Consider the following 17210-nt stretch of genomic DNA (forward strand, 5'->3'; position numbering starts at 1 on the left):
AAAAAAAAAAAAAAAAAAAAAAAAACAAGAGGAATAAAATGACACCTTCATAAGGCAGGGCACTGCAACCAGTCAGCTGCTTGCAGACACCAAAAACATGTAAAATATTAAGGTTTTTCGTAATAATACATCAGAATGTAGGGGAAAAATGAACTCACATTCCACTTCTATACATTGAGCACAGAAGCTAAGGCATAAGAAAGCATGAGGTCGGTAGGCGAGTGCCACAACCTATTCAAACATGCTCCTGCTAACAACATAAAATGCAAAAGGCAGCAAGTGGGAACGGGGAGGACCCAAACGAGGAACCCAAGGTGATTACAGGCTGGGTTGCTGCTTGGGTGGAAGGAGCACGGAGATGCGATGCTCTGCAGCGGCACGTGCTCGCCGAGCTGCACACGTAGTGCTTCGTTACCGCTAACGATGTTCATTGGCAGGCTACAGCAGAAGGGGTAGAGAGACAGCAACATCACTGTGTTAACAGTTAATTACGTGTTAAGGCACGAAAAGGTCAAGGCAGGGGGACTGGAGCGTCTGCTGACATCTGGCAGCACTTTGGGGAAGTTTAGTTTCTCCCGAGGTCCTTGTTGACTCAAGCACGCTGATTTGCTTGCCGTTAATCGGAGGAAGTGGTAATGAGAACTGACTAATCACTGAGCTGCGCACCCCGAGGACTCATTGCAGTGTCAGTCATTGCAGCTCGCTGAGCAGTCAGACAAAAGTAAGTTTTACCGGGATTTCAGCGACCCGTTAGCACCCTTCCTTGGCTCGTGGTGTTTGCACAATATTCATCCGTCCTCCCCTGTATGATAAGCCTGTAAAAACTCTTGTGCTGGTGTGTTTCGGCTGACACAGCAGTGAAGGCATCACAGGCTGTGCTCTAATTCCTGGAGAGCTTGGACTGAAGGTCCCAGAGCATCCTAGCACCATCGCTCATGTCTTCAGTGTTGCTGCGACCCCTGCAAGCTGAATTAATAGAGGTCTGTTAACACCTGCCATATGCACGCCTCCCTGCTTTTCTGTGCAAACACACTTGAGTGCCATTACTGTGTTGTTGCTCCAGATAAAGCTTAAAGGATCAGTATTTAATTGGAGCAGTAAGTTCAGGGTATGAGACATGGTGTTTGCATTAGAGCAATTTGTCACAAAACTCGGAGGGAAACATCAGCAGTCAGATGATCCATTGCACACTCACCTCATTTAAATGCAATTCAATCTAGACAGACCATTTGGCACCAAAATTAGAAAGATGACTTAACAAAAGCACTTCTGAAACCGGGTGTCAGATATATGTGTGTGTGACACTCAGGGGGGAGCTGTCCAAGGAAGCCCGGAGCCATTAATTGCGAGGTAGCAATTAAGGTGTCAGCCAATGTTTAAAGCTCTGCCCTGCCTTTCCTGGCCATTTTAAAGGCAACACAAGGAAAAAAAATAAAAAATTAAAATAGAGCAAAGTGCTCTCCCCCTCACCGCAGACCAAGCGTGAACCCTTAAGAGCACGGCTGGGCCAGAAGTGGATTTCTATGCAAACAACACACCGAATGCCTCTGTTTAATCACTCAGTTGCTCTGGGCAAATAGGAAAATGAAGTGAAGATAACCGTACAGTTCTAAAGTCACCATTCATGCCCTCAGCTGAGACAGATGGCTTTTACTGATGTTGCTTCCTCTGGCATTCAGAGGAGGCTTTGGCAATCCTTTCTTGGTCTGGTTCTCAGCAACCCTGACGTGGGGGCAGTCAGTGCCTTCACTGCACATAATGCTTCACAGAACTGCAGAAGCCAGAAAAAAAAGGGCTCTTTTCCAGCCGGTTTACCCCTTTTCCGTTTGGCAGAAGCGGCTTTCTTCACTGGTCCAGCAGTCAATGCACACCGAGCGTTGGCCTCACGTTGGTCTCTACCAGCAAGCGTGGGAGATGTGTGCTTCAGCTGACGAACACGGAGAGTAAACCAGTGTTTGCAAAGAGTGCCAAATCCCCCATCGCTGTCATTCGTAGGGAACAGGAGAGCCCCAATTTGGCTGGGACACAGACGAGGTGCCCTTACCACCGTGCGACATGGGTGGCGTCACCAGGTGCAGGGGTGGACAGGCAGCACGGGGTGATAAAGGGGAAGTTACAGCCCTTCTTCCCATCACCCTGTGAATCTGGAAAATTAAACTGGATTCTGGGCCAATTTCAAATCCTCCTGACCACAGTCCTGTAAGGGGGTCACTCCCGATCAACACAGGGCAAGCCAGGACCAGATTGCAAATCTAATGGGCCTGATTCTGCTCCTATTTACACCAGCATAGCCCAATGATGACACACTTAATTACTCACAATTAAATGTCAGATTGCTCACTATTACTCATTGAATAGTCAGGTGTTTTCTCTCCTTCCCTGGCAATAAGTCTAATATCTACTGCCACTGACAGGCGTTGGCCAGGCCTAGGATGGAGTATTATGGGACAGGTAGGTACAAGAGCACGGTGGTCACACTTATCAGAGATCGATGTGCTCGCTCTGAGTGCCTTTTTGGGTCGCAGCTGCCTCTGGTGAGCCTTGTCAGCTCCTGCACAGCCCATGGACTTCACTGCAGCTCTGCCCTGCCCTCCCTGGCCCCTTTTGGGCTCCTGTGCAGCACCCCACTCCTCTCACATCCCTGGCACAGGGACCAAACCGGAGCACCATCAGACAGAAGGAATCCGCTCTGCAACCGGACTGATTCTGCCATTGGTACAAAAGCGTAGAGCAAGGGGGTAATTGGAAGATGCTGCATTTAGAGATAACTTGTACTTAATAAACGAGTCTTTTCTTGGAAGGTGATCCCGCTCTCAGCTGCTCTTTTATATCCTCCAAAGGCACGGCTTTACTTCTGTAGGCAGCGAGGGCACCTGCAGATGCAAGCTATACAAGAGACACCACGCTCTTCAGGGACAATTACAGCTATAAAAGTTTAGCATAAAGCTCAGGTGAGCAATAGCGGAATGCTGCCAGCCACAGGCTTTAAATTCCCCAAGTGGCTCCTGAAAAAGATAAGATAGAGCCCAACCAGATTAAGTAACTTCAAAGCAAGCAGCAAAGCATTTACACGGTGCTGGAATAGAAGGCGGCTGTTGGAAGCATTAATGAATAAAACAGGTAGAGCTTCCTTACTGATCTGTTCCTTGGCCCTTCCAGGCTTTGGGAAGTCTCCTGTGATTAGTACTGTCTGCTAACCAGATTGTAGCATCCAGATAATGCAGGAATGTGTGCTACAGAAACAGCTAAGAGACTGATACAAGAAAGTTAGTAGAAGCTCTGCGGAGTAGTCTTCTCCAATCTGTTATCCGAGGAAGAACGATACCGAATCGCTCTTCGAAAGGATGCACAAAGCTCTTATTGTTGCTCCAACCACCAACTTTCTCAGGAAAATTAGGCAATTTGCTAACTGAGAACTCGTGACACCTCATCATTACAGTAACCCTGAGCTTCAGGTGACTCACCCAGCCCAAAGCTGGTTGCGCCGTTTGGGGCCGCACGCAGCCGTCGCCTCCGGCACGTGGGGAGGGAGCGCGGCATCGCCCCTGCAATGAGCAGCGGCTGCTCCTGAGTCACCTCGGCCCTGTCTCGGGGCGGCTGCCGCTTCTCAGAGGGGGAAAAAGTAAAACAAATGAGGCTTGAGACAGAAAGAATCATTTCTAAGTTAAGAGAAAATAATAGCTGTGCTTTCTAATGTTATTTGACCTGGATGATCAGAAACCCAGCAGATGAGTCTCATGAGTGCCAACTGATATATCTGAAATTAGCAGCCGTCCAAGTCATGGCAGGGGCAGAGTCTCCTGCTGTAGAAGGCAGAGCACTGTCTCACAGCAGGCTTTTCCCTTCTCCTCCACCTACAGGATGGGTAAATGATCCTCGACCCACTGAACAGAGGAGGCACCAAACTCCATGACTTACCCAAAACTGCAGGGGCTCTGCAGCAGGCATCACTTCCCGCTGGTGCCTTTGCCATCTGCAGGATGCCCCTATCCCAGGAAAGAAGCAACAGTGACATTAAGAGACTTGTATTTATGTTCACCTCTGACATAGCCTCTCTCCATCACTTAAATGCCATGGTTTGATGTCCCCATCTCCACTTCACATCATGCAGACAGGTCGGTCCCCAAGAGCTGCAGGATGAACGTATCTGCAGGGGCTTCTGCAGTTGCTTATACACCTGATATTGCTTATACGCTGATATTGGCCGTGCATCAAATGACTAAATAGACTGATTAGAGAATTGGTACTATGGCTGCAATGCAACCAGGAACACCACAGCCTCCACAGTACTCCGGTTTCCTAATCTAAGCACAGCAATTGTGTTCACACACTGGGGGAGTGCCAAACACTGTCCTGCAGAGCTGTCTGCAACCACTTCAACCACCAGTCATCCCCAAAGGGGATGTTTTAGTTCTAACCATCGTGAGCTGGGCTGAGCCAGCTCCACCAGCCTCTGTAACTCCCCGTGCAGCCTCTTGGAGAGTCCTCTCCTCACTTTGCTTCCTGGTCACTGCAGGATAGACTGGGTAATGCAGAGCAACCTGCCTGAGGCTGAATTGTTCGGGGGCCAGGCGGATTTGGCATCTGCAAAGCATCAGGGCAAGGCGAGTCCCAAAAGCACCATGAAACCAGCCCAGCAGGCTGTGCTGAGGAGGGAGGGATGCTCGTCAGCCAGGTACGCTCTGCTTTTTGGATATAGGACCCAAACCCCACTCGCCACAACCCTGGGGCAGCAAGAAGAGCCTGGCAGCATGTCCTGGAGACCCTCTGCACATGCAGACCTTGACATCTTCTTCTGAAGGGTTTCTTCAGCCCAGGCGGATGTTTGCAAGCAAATCTCACACCAATGAGCAGACCTGTAAGCAGAGAAGCAGGTGTATCAGTCACAGCCATCACCACACATAGCAGCCCAGACAGGGAACAGGACATGTCCCCTGCTGTGCCTCTGCAGAAACCCATCCATCCATCAGCACACAGCAACAGGACAGGACAGGCGAAACAAGTCAAGCAGCCAACATCATGTCAAGAAGTGCCCAGGAGAAGCTGTGTTGGCAGCCACATCAAGCCTAGGCCCTTCCTTAGTGTTTGGGAAGCGTTGGTAGCCCTGACCCAGCTGGGGATGGGCAACCTCACTGCAACGCCTCCAGCCTGAGGCTTGTAATTTGGGGCTGTTCTCACAGTCAGAGGGGGAGCCAGCTCTTGTCACAGAACCAGCCGTGGTTTATTGCACTTGATGAGGCAGGTGGGAGAAATTAAGGGCCTGTTGCTCACGACAAGCTTTATCTTTGCACCATGTAAGCATCAGGCCCCTGCTTTACTGCAGCCCTGAAGGGAGGAAGCCCAGACAGCAGCTCTGCTTGTAGGCTGATGGCAAGCACGAAGCAGAGCCCTGACATCTCCAGCACCTCCCCAGGGTGAAGCACACCCCAAAAGGCTGCTTGTGTCCTTTCGGGGGGACATTGTGACCCACACGTTTCAGGCCAGGCCCTGCTCCCAACTAGCTTCACCTGGCCCCTGCTGCCGCCCCCTGCCTTAAAGCTGGGGCTGGGAGGTGCAGGTGGGGGTCTGTGCCCATGGATGGCGCCTCGCCGCTGGAGAGGTACCTGGAGCACTGCACCGGGCAGGTACCGGGCTGGGAGAGGGGGAAAACAGAAATAATAAAATAAAATCAAGCAATTTAAAACAAAAAAAAACATCGTTGCGTTGGCCGGGAATCGAACCCGGGTCAACTGCTTGGAAGGCAGCTATGCTCACCACTATACCACCAACGCCTCGCTGCAAAGCTTTTCCCGCCCACCTCCCAAGTAAAGCGTCACCTCAGGGCCCTCCCCCGTTTTCCTGTGGTACTAGGAAGGTTTTTTCCTTCCTCTGAGGATTTTTCACGCTTTTAAGCCCCCCAGTGGTTTATTTACACGGACGTGGAGCTGTTGAAGTGTGTCTGGAGGATGCTCACAGGCTGGAGCTCCTCTGCTGTGGGGACAGGCTGAGGGAGCGCTGCTTGAAAGGACCAGCCTGTGTGCAAGGAGTTGTAGGCACTAAGAGGGCAGGAGGCTCAGATCTTTTCGTGCTGGCTGGCAAATTGTTGCAAAAATCTTTTTTTATCTATTAAAAACATCCCTCCTGGTCGAAGGGAGTGCTGCAGGTGGTTGTAGAGATAATAGGGTGAGACTGGGAGAGGGCTGGGCTCCTCAGCTGAGCCCTGTGTTCACCCAAGGGACACAACTTCTTCGGCTGCATGTGCTTCTTTTCACTGACTTACTACCTCCTATCTTAAACCTGATTTTACAACCCAGAAAGTATAATCCAAGCTGCTTAAATCCGGACACCTACCGGTGGCAGTCAGCAAAGCCCTCTGAACTTGCCCCATAAGGTGGGTAACAAGGTGAAATATAACCAGGGTGTTACAAATGCAGCTGAACTTGCTATTTCAGATTTGTTGGGGTATTTGATAGTAGCAGATGAATGGGGTGCCATTTAAAAAAGGCAAGATCTGTTGCTGAAACAGCTGGATTTGTTTTATATATACCTAGGTCACATGGGCTACTGCAGTGGAACCAAAATGGCTGTTTCCTCCCCAAACCTAGTGATCTCAGACAGGATCTCTGTGTAAAATCTCCTCTCTGGAGCTGCTGGGAAGTGTCTGAAGATATGCAGCTGATGGGGCCTTCAGTGAAGTTAATTAACCTGGAGTCTATAGTAATAACCCTTGGCAGCCAGCCCAAGATAAACATGGTCTTGTGCCCCCCTTTGGCAGCCTCTGAGCATCTGTCTAACAAGAGGGCAACTTAACCCTATAAGGGCTTTTTCTCACCAGCTTTCCATGCAATTGTTCTAAGAAAGGAAGACTTGCTTTCTATCTACTTTAAGCAGTTTATCTGCTACTTTTTGGTTTTCAAGTGGTCTAAAGATTCTTGTCTCTTGTACCCTTCATCAGTTAACTTCTTTAAGTGATGCCACAAACTGCTTTGTGATTGTTTTTTGACCATTATTTCTCAAGAAGTCTGATGCTCCTTAGTGTGATGTGTAAATAGTCCTGCAGGCTTGCAGTGACAAGGCTTTTTTTTTTTTTGTACCATCTTCTGCACATCACGGTTGGTAGAAAACTTTCCTAGCTGAGTCCTATATAAATAGGTCTTGGGTTATTGGAGGTCTTTAAAGAGACTGTGCTTTCCTTCCCATAACAAAAATAAATAAAACGTAATTATTCTATGATATTTTGCTATTGTAAGTAACCATCTACTGTTTTAAAATAACTTGTATCTGACTTGGGTGGCTTAAGATGTGGATCAGACTTGCCAGATTTTGGGTCCTGTTTTCCAAAGAGCTGAGGGGCTGAGGTTTCATTCAGTAGTGCTCTGCCCAAGGTCTCATATGGGGCTTCTGCATCTAGAAGCCAGCTGTACAAGCAGTTTTGAACTCCCCAGGTATTCATACTTTAGAGCTAGACCTGCTTGTATCCATATTTACACTAGGGGTTTTCTGCAGTGTTTTGTCACAAGTTTTCCAATCTGCAAGAGCTTTCTCCAGGCAGACGTACTGCAGAGTAACTAGGTGCAGAGACCTCCTTGTGTGCAGAGCACGTGCGGCTGTGTTGTTAACTGAGCTGATGAGCACAGAGCAGCACTAGCTCAGGGCTGCAAAGCATTGATCTGGAAACCCTGCTCCCTCAGGAGCTCAGGCAGTCGCTGCCAGCTTGAGGGCCTCTGTCTTGTGTGCAGTTCCCTGTTCTGATTTGTGCTTCAGTTTAAGTCCTCAGTGCTAAAATTGCCTAAATGCACACAAAACCTCTTGCACGGATCATCTACTCCAAGCTGTCAGTTGCTGTGGGTAGCAGCAGCAATCTCCTTGGAAGAAGCTTTCCGCTAACTAGAGGCTTGTGCCCACATGAATAAGGAAATAAATTCCTAAACTCTTGCCTTCTCAATACCACAAGGCCTTTAAAACACTTTTAATTCTTCTTTAAGTGATGCTGATAAAGGAGGGCATTAGTATGCAAGAACTTGCTTGCAGATACGTTGAATGCTTTAATCGCTTGATCTGGGAAGGATGCTGGCTTTGCAGACTGCGTCTCGCTTGAATTAGTCTGGTAACCTCCCGCAGCTGAATGCTTAATTCGCTCGTGCGTCTGTGAACTGCTGCCCTCTATTGCACAAATCTAACACAACGCTGACACCGTCCCCTGGTAGCAGCGAGAGGAAACAGCAATATACTGAACGAGAGTGAAAGCCGGCCAGAAAATGCCAGCTGTCTTCCTTGGAAAAACTCGCGAACAATTATGCTGGTTACGTATGTAACTGAGGCACGACGAAGGCTGTGAAGGGGAAAGTGCCAGCATTGTTCCTCCAATTACTGCTGGAGGGATATACCTGGTTTCGCAATTTGTGCCATTACTGGTGTATTCTACACCGCCTTTGAAATGCGGTGGGATAATGTGCTTATCCACTATAAAAATCATTTTGGGGGAGAAGTTATCTGTTTTTTATATGCTGACAGACAAGCAAATGACACCCTTTCAAATCTTAAGACTGTTCTTCACTCAAATACTTCTGGGGAAAAACAATTGAAACTTCTCTATTGAATAGAAAACGTACCTTAATGTAGTCTCCCAGTTGAAGTGAATGTTTTAATATAAGATCCTTAGTGACACTTTTTCTCAATTCAAGGATGACCTCTCAGCTAGTCCTCAGCTGTTTACTGCCATGAGCCCTTATGATGTGGACCTTCCAATTCAAACCGAAGATGGATCATTTGTTTCTCAATTTAATCAGCCCAAGGAGCTTCCTGCAGACTTCTCCTCTGTGGACCTCAGCTTTCTTCCAGATATTACTCAAGATAACAAAGAACAAAACCTCTCTGAAGATGGCAGTGAAATGCAAGAGAAGCTTGATGGGTCAGTATCAAGAAATGAGGACAGTGGTATCTTCGTGAATGAAAGCAGCTTGTCATGCCCAGATGCAACTCAGCCATCCCCTGAAGAGTCCAGTGTGTGCCCCCCTCTGACACCAATGACTCCTATGACCCCAGTGACACCTGCTTCAGAAAGCTCTGGCATAGTTCCTCAGCTACAGTAAGTTTATGCAGCATATATAAGTTACAGGAACAGCACCGTCTTCATTGAAGGTCAATCTCGCTGAAAATTAGCTGTGTTTTACTTGAAGTGCAAGGTACTGCTCTGAGTTCTCACTTAATAGAGAATGTAGCAAGTGTGGTTTGGTCTTAAATAAGCCCACCCAAAAAAAATAGGGAGGGGAAAAGGGGTGGGCACAGTTATTTTTCTTTGAGAGGTGGAGCAAATGAACAGGCGATATTGCAAAGCAACTAGATACTGTGCTGAACGATGCAAAATAGAAATGGCATGGAACAATACAGCTTAGTGAAACAGGGGAGAGTGGACTTGATAAACATGCTGGTTGAGTAAGCATCTGAAATGCCTCAGGCTTCTTAAGGGGGAAGACTTTCTCCTGGGAGACAGGAGAGGAAGTGTCTCCATAGGAGAAGCATTTGGTAGGAAGGTTTACTATATAGCATGCACTGCTAGTTACTTCAGTCTGCAGGACAAGACAGAAAACACTTAAAAAGGTCTCCTTCTTGCAAGGAGAGTGCTAAGGATGACAATAGACTCCAAGGGTTTAAAGATCTGTCTGTTCTCCTGAGAGAAAGAAGAGTCTGAACTGAGCAAAGGAAAGGGACATGAAAAGAAGTGAGAGAGACCCTGGCCGCCTTTTTAAAAGATCTGATCCTGTCTAGGCTAGAGCAAAGATAGAGAACTTAAACCTCTAGAGACTAACGTACCCTTACCTACCTTACCAGTGCAGTAATAACTCTGTAATACTTGGTGATGGTGCAATTCAAAGCAGTCAAAAAACAACTTCAGTGACGTAGTTATTGGAAGATGCACAAATTTAGTATGCAGGGACTAATAATTCTGTACCTTGTTATATTTCCTCCTGTGAAAAACTAATTTTGATATTGAATTAAGTTCTGCCAAAAGTAGCTTAGTACTAGAGTGGGGAAAAGGAAGGCAGGAAATTATTTGATGGCAATTATTAATCGGGCTGTGACTTTGTGTTAGCTAATTATGTTGGGGTTTTGCTCTGTAATGCTTTGCTCTTACAATAAGAAAATTCCTTTCTCATTCCTTAGGAATATAGTGTCAACTGTAAACTTGGCTTGCAAACTAGATCTGAAGAACATAGCTCTGCATGCCAGAAATGCGGAGTATAACCCAAAGGTAAATCTTGAGGGCTAAGTTTTATTCCCCTTCCCAGCTCTCAGTGCTACTGGGCTGTAACATACAGATTCACCCTGAGCTCTGTGCCTTTTCTGTGCCTTGATCCACAGGGGAAAGTCCTAGCAATTTCTGCAACTTGTGTCCCTTAAAGAAATACAGGGGACCCCGAGGAGACTTATTCATTTTTTTTTTAAGTAAAGCCCTTGCAATAAGATGTTACCAAGCTGTTTAAGAAAGGAGGTGGCTCAAGCAGCCCTGACTGAGGGAGGAAAGATCTGCCCAAAAACTCTTGGCTAAAGCAAAGAGCAACACTGGGGTTGGGCTGGTATTGTATATTTCTAGCAAGTGAACCATGTTGCAGAAATTTACTGGGACTAGGTGGGAGTTTGTGTAAATGACTTCAGACTGCTCAACAAAATGTAAGGTCCCGTGATGGTTGCCTTAAACCCGCAGGTTGTAGGGAAGTATTTACCACCCTGAAATATATATAAAACAACGCTTCTGCAAAGTAAAAGCATGTTGTGCTGAGCTTTGTGGAAGTGATAATTCTTGTGAGAATTAATAGATGTGGTACCAGCTAAATATCTTGGCTTGACTGAGAGCTTGTCCTTTGAATTTGTAGAGATTTGCTGCGGTGATCATGAGAATCAGGGAACCACGAACAACAGCCCTTATCTTCAGTTCAGGAAAAATGGTCTGTACAGGAGCAAAAAGGTGGGTTGTTTTTTCTTTGCTTTTCTCTCTTCTAAGGTCATACAGCTGACCAAAGGCCTTGCTTAAATTATCTAGCAAAAAGCTTGCTATTAACTACAAGAAAAATGAAGCACTAGTCTTGAAAATGTCTAGTTTTTTCATGACAGGAGTTCAGTAATTACTGAACTGCATGCTTCTGCCCCTGAATATAGATTGAGCTGAGCAGACATTAGCAAAAAAGCTGCTAAAATGCCCAGGAGTTGCTAAGAGGTTATTTGCATTTCTCACTGACTTTAAAGTGAGTTGGGACATAACTTGTGTCTGTCAAGTCTCTCTTTGGTGTCTGTATTCACTAGTCAACACATCTGCCTCTAGAGAAAATGGGAGCTGGAGAAAAGCAAAGATTTCTGTACTCTGAAGGTTTTGTCCTCAAGTTCAGCAGCTGCCTTGGTGTATTTATTTTTAATGCATCGTCTTACTGACAGTTTAGGGTCTTAACTTACAGCTTAGAAAGTCTCTTCTCTAACTCCCACCTAGCTAGAAGACTGCACTGGTATCTGCAATCTCCCTCCTGGATCAGCTTTAATCTGAGAGATAAAACACTGCTGTACAATTCTTGGTCAGGGGAAACTGTGTGACATAGCAGGCTCCAGTGTGCTCAGTTAAACCACTGGAAAATGAACACCAAAGTGTGTCATTCCTTTTAGCTCACTGAAGTGGTTTTGGGGATAGAATCTCACTATTTGGAGCATTAGCATATCTTTTTCTGGAGCACAGATTAGCACGGTGGTGGCTCTAACCTGAATTCCAGCTTCGGAGCAGAAGAAAGCACTCAGCACAGCTGCTTCCCCCTTCTGCTCTTCCCCCAGTGAAGAGCAGTCACGGCTCGCAGCAAGGAAGTACGCGCGTGTGGTGCAGAAGCTGGGCTTCCCTGCCAAGTTCCTGGACTTCAAGATCCAGAACATGGTTGGGAGCTGTGATGTGAGGTTCCCCATCCGGCTGGAGGGGTTGGTTCTCACTCACCAGCAGTTCAGCAGGTACGTGGGAGGGAGAGGTATGGCACCACGTAGCTTGGAGCATTGTCTCTGTAAGCTGTAAAGAAATTCAAATTCTGAAGTTGTACAAGCCTGGCAAAATTAATGTAATAATTAACTGGGTGCTGAATATCAAGCACATCTTTTGCTCACCAAAACTGGTTCAGTGGACAAGAAGTGGCTGTAGGTAATATGTTAAAATACAGATAGTAGGGCTTATTTTTTTGCAGTAACTCCTGTTCTGAGTGGGGCACAGGCCAAAATGACCCTCTGCTTAATTGCTGCAGTGATGTACTGCAGCTGGCAGTAAAGCTTCCAGAGCCTGAAACTGGTGCAATGCAACAGGGATGGGCTCTGCAGAACTTCCCTGCCTGTGGTGCTCACTGCTTCCTCTTTGCAGGGATGCTGTTAGCAGCAGCTTTGGAAACCTTGTAACAGAGAGCATACCCCATGCGTTTGAGCACCTTGGGGTAAACGGGAGGTACGCTAGAGCTGGTTAAGAGGAAGGGTTTGCAAATTGCAAGAACCTAATTGCTGCTTTGATTAACAAAGATAATCTATTTTGTAAAAGCTTTCTTTGTCCATGAATATTGTTTGACAATCCTGTGTTGCAGCATATCAGATACGTAGAGAGAAATGTACACCAGGATCTTTTGTTTAATCCCAGTACTACTGGTGATCAGAGTTCTACAAGTCTATTACTGACAAGTGCAATGTCAGCATAGGAAGTATATTTCTTCACTGCAGACTGTGAATAGGAAAAAAAAAACTGATTAAACAATTCAGATTTAATTGAAGCAGCTCTTAAGCGACTTGGATCTATGGAAAGTTGGATTCAGAAGTGGCTCAAATGCATTTAAAAGTTGGCAGAGAGAACTACCAGCTCTAGCTGGGTTAACTAGGTTTGTCTTCAAGACATTTAGACCCTGACCTGTGTTTCTCTGGCTAGCTAGCTAAAATCTGTAGGTTTAATTACTCAGCTGTCAGCCTGGTTAAAGAGTACTTCATGCACACAACACTGAAACAGTATTTGCATTTTTACTAATCTTACCTGCTTGTTTTGAAACAGCTATGAACCTGAACTGTTTCCTGGCCTTATTTATAGGATGGTCAAACCAAGGATAGTGTTGCTTATCTTTGTGTCTGGAAAAGTTGTACTGACTGGTAAGTGGTCTCTTGCTGTATTATCTGTAACCAAGTGCTACCACATCTTCCGAGGAAGTGTTTAAATTGAGCATTACTAAACTGATATCTTGCTGCAGTAAAGCCACTTAGCAATCTTTGTCATGCCTACTGCTGCTTATCTGTGTTTTCTGCAGATAATAATATTGGTATTGTTGCGCTAGAACCTTATATTGCTACATATAGTGTCTCAGCTTTCCACGTCATTAAACTTGAGTATCTTTATTTTATTCAAAGCATAATGCTTTGTGTCAGCATACTGGATCCCAACAGGAGGCTGACATGCCAGTAACCACTCACAGTTGCTTAAATATGAATATCACAATAAGCAATTTAAAATTGGACAGGAAGCAAACTTCTTAAAACACTTCACTGACAACATGTACTAAGGATTATTAGAGGAAAGGGTGGAGACGTAAGAGTCTGTTCCAGACAGTTTGGCAAACTCATAAGCAAAAGCCTTATGAGTAAGTGTGCTCAGCAAATATCTGTACCTTGGATCCCATGGCAAAAAAAAAGCTAAACTGTGAGTGCATGTTTCCAGCACATTCTGTTGTAAAGCTTATGAAAATACCTTTACACAGCTGTACAGAAAGGTACATGGGTATTCATGGATCCCAGAGGAACTTAACATTGCATGCATATTCATGACAGAGCTTTGAGGTATGTGAAGAGTAAAAGAAGCATCTGCCTTAGAGGTTTTTTTACAACCAAGGATCATGAATGAGCTCACCTAATTGAACTGTAGAGCACTCAGGATGAAGTTTAAATGCTTCCCCCTCTAATGCCCCACCACATCACCTTCCTTTTGGGCCCCCTGAAATCATACTGGCTGTTTTCCCCCTTGCTGATGCTTACAGAACATGTTTGGGGGTATAATAACACCCTATAGTGCTAAGCATGCCCAGAAGGACTAAAGCTAGTCCTTGCCTGTGAACGCTGGGCCCAATTGTAATGACAAAATGGAATCTGTTAAACTGAATTTCTTCCCTAATCCCAAAAGGTTCTTGTGGTAACTCAGACGAATTAGACACGGTTAGACATGACCTATGCTCATGGAAGGGGAAGAGTTTACATATCTGTCCTGAGTGCCACTTAGTCCAGTTGTTAGTTCATTTAAATGCGGTCTGCTTGTAGTTAATGCCTATTACACTCGTGGTAGGCAAGTATCACTGGCAAGGACTGTTCCTCCCTGCTGCAGTACAGTTGGCATGCAATACTGGTATTAAAGATTTGCTTGTGGTAATGTGGATAAGGATGGCTTAGAAATCACAGGTGACCTAACAAAGCTTAAAGCTTCTTGGAACTGGGAGAGAGGAATTATCAAACTGTGAATGAATGGGATAAATGCCCTTCATTTCTTGTTTCCGTCTTTCTACTTATCAAGAGGCAGAGCTGTTATGGTTAAGCAGATAAAACTGTGATTCTTATGACTGCCTTTATTTGAAAGCCAATATTTGGCACCTGTCAGGAGGAACTAACTGCTGTTTTGGTGCTACAGCGTAAAACTAGTCTTAAACCAAAGCAAGCAATTAAATGTTCTTTGAGGTGCAGAAGTAATGTGACAGAAATTGTGCCTTAAACTAACATGTGATAAGAGTTCTTAAATTTGCTTTTGAACTCCTGCATTTCTTCATGGTTTCTAATCTCATCATTAGATTTGAGGTGCATTCAGTTATTCTCCATGCTCTAATTTTTAATGTGTTGGTTTTATTTTTTTGAATGTCTTTACAGGGGCAAAAGAGCGTTCTGAAATCTATGAGGCATTTGAGAACATCTATCCCATTCTAAAAGGTTTCAAGAAAGCATCATAACATGGCTCATAAAGAAGCTACAATAATATATGGGTTTGTAATACAAGGCATGGAACAGAAGCCAAGGGTATTCCTGGACCCTATTGTACAGTTGTGGATTATTAAGCAAATGACACTATTATGAATGCTATAAATGCTGATGCCTTGCTATAGTTTGTGAGAAGTTTTTTTGCTTGCAGATTTGCTGTCTGTAGTCCACTTGAGTTCTGACAACTTCTGTCAAGCTGAGAAATTTGCCAAACAAATGTACTTTTAATAGAATGCATATGAAGGTTGCACTTATATTTTGTAATAGAACGCTTGTACCACTTCCCTGTTAAACAGATGAATCAACAATGTACTTCAAACTAGCTTCGTCAAAATTCTCAGCTTTAACTACTGAAACCTAGCTCTTGTAATGAAGTACTTTCATGTTCAAACTCAAAATATATTTTTGTCTATAACACAGCTTATAAAATCCAGTATGACTTGATTCCAATGTTTTGAAGACAGTGAATGTAGAGGACATCTATTGACTCCCTCTAATCCAACAGGTTGGATAAACTGTTCTGTAAGGGTGCTGATACTCTTTACAGGGAACTCATTCCAGGACCCTGACAGTGTTGGAACATACCCATAAAGGGGAACTGGGGCGGGGGAGAATGAAGCAAATTCTGCAATTTGTTATGACATGGGTTAACAAAGTGGTACCCAATTGCTTTACTGAAATCCTCTCAGATGATGGGAGGCTTGCTTGGCCTGAAAAGCAAACTTGTTAATTAGAAACTACTTTTAAAATGGACTTGAAGAAAATATAAAGTCTTGGATGTTCAAGGCTTAATTATCTAGGTTATTTAATCTGAGCTCAGGCAATGGCACTACATGAAAGCATTTGGTAATTTCCTTTTGTCTCTCATCTACAAGGGAATTCAAGGCTTCCTTTGCTGGAGCTGTCATGCTCAGGTGGGTAACGTGACAAGGAACAGTGTAAAGATGATCCCTTGACTGTTCTTGTACCTCCTGTGATTCCCAAGAAGCCAAGTTTTTACTCCAGAACAGGGCTGCTGGTGTTTGTGTTGTATCTACCCCCCGTTTCCTAACAAAGGTGGCATAGATCCGTCAGGAAACTCCGTGAGCCACTAGAGGTTGCTATTTGATGACTTAAGCGTAACCCATGCTAAAGGCTCTCTGCCATCCTCGATAGATAACCGCAACAGAGGCAACTGCTTAACGCAGGGCAGGGCGTCATGGTCTTACCAGGCTTAGTTTTGCTGTCAGCAGTTCACTTCTGACTTGGTGCGGATGTGACCTCAACTCGTCTGTAATGTCTCACAAGTGCTTTCATAACTGTCCCTTTGCTCCTCTGGAAAGAAAGCTTGAAAAACTTCATGCACTTCCTTATGATAAACTGGTCTTAACTATGTTATCAGCTTCTTTGTCACAATCAAACGGAGTGTTTCCAAACTCAAATCTATTCTAAATAGAGGCTTACTTTTCTGTTTGTTTTCTAACCCTGCAGACTTTCCACAGCGATGGGCTGAACTTCTATTTGCCCTGTAGCTGTAAAAGCTGATAAGCTTGAGTTACCGGAATCCTTGCAAGTGAAAAGCAACAACCTGTTCTTATTGGGGTGTTGGGAGAAAGCTTATCTAAGATGAGCCTCCTTCAAGGAATAAATCTGCTTTTTCATTAAGAGCTAGCTGAATAATTTCACCAGAAAAGTCAATGCTCTTTAGAAGTGTGGATAAAGCTTTAGAGATAAGAAATGGTCTCTGTGCTTTTTCAGAGCTACTGATAACTGTTTGCTATGGTAACTTGTCTTAAAAACAAGTATCTTGGTTCTTTCCATGCAGTGCTGCTCATGCTAGTATTTTGTAGCACTTAAAAACACGAAGGAGAAAAAAAGAAGGGCTGGCTTTTTTTACTTTTAAACTGGGGCATTAGTTTTTTGTAGTGACAGTAGTGCTTCGAGTCCTAACTTGGTGTTTCTTTACTTTGGGAGGCTAGTGAGAAAAGTGGGCGTTCAAAGAGCACTGGCTCTCTGATTCTGGACACCGGCTGATAACACCCATCTTAATCTTGCCTAATCTTGACTTGTGGCTCCATACAGGGCCTGGGGCAAGGAAATCTGCTAGCCTGTCATATTTAACGACGTGTTTCAGTAGTTGTGACCTCTTTTAAACAAAGGATGGTTCTTGATACTGTAAGTATTAGCCAAGTAATAAGTACTACTCGAATAATTTCATATATTTGGTAGCCGTAACAGCCGCTGGGCTA

General features: G+C 45.0%; 1 protein-coding gene and 1 non-coding gene across 3 annotated transcripts; one reads left to right on the plus strand and one right to left on the minus strand.

Moving 5' to 3' along the window:
- The first annotated feature begins 5315 nt into the window (after positions 1 to 5315).
- TBPL2 (TATA-box binding protein like 2) lies at positions 5316 to 16862 on the plus strand. 2 transcript variants are annotated; one of them, XM_035329102.1, is made up of 7 exons: positions 5316 to 5624; positions 8664 to 9067; positions 10144 to 10231; positions 10854 to 10945; positions 11794 to 11961; positions 13064 to 13122; positions 14875 to 16862. In XM_035329102.1, the coding sequence occupies exons 1-7, from the start codon at positions 5574 to 5576 to the stop codon at positions 14952 to 14954; spliced, it is 942 nt and encodes a 313-aa protein (XP_035184993.1). In that variant the 5' UTR covers positions 5316 to 5573; the 3' UTR covers positions 14955 to 16862. The 2 variants fall into 2 exon arrangements, with proteins under 2 accessions (XP_035184993.1, XP_035184992.1); XM_035329101.1 differs by having other exon boundaries at positions 5317 to 5624; positions 13028 to 13122.
- Positions 5700 to 5771, minus strand: TRNAG-UCC. Its single transcript has one exon. It is a non-coding gene; the product is annotated as a tRNA-Gly (tRNA).
- Positions 16863 to 17210: the final 348 nt, after the last annotated feature.

This window comes from Oxyura jamaicensis, chromosome 5, assembly GCF_011077185.1.
Source record: "Oxyura jamaicensis isolate SHBP4307 breed ruddy duck chromosome 5, BPBGC_Ojam_1.0, whole genome shotgun sequence".
Lineage (NCBI taxonomy): Eukaryota > Metazoa > Chordata > Aves > Anseriformes > Anatidae > Oxyura > Oxyura jamaicensis.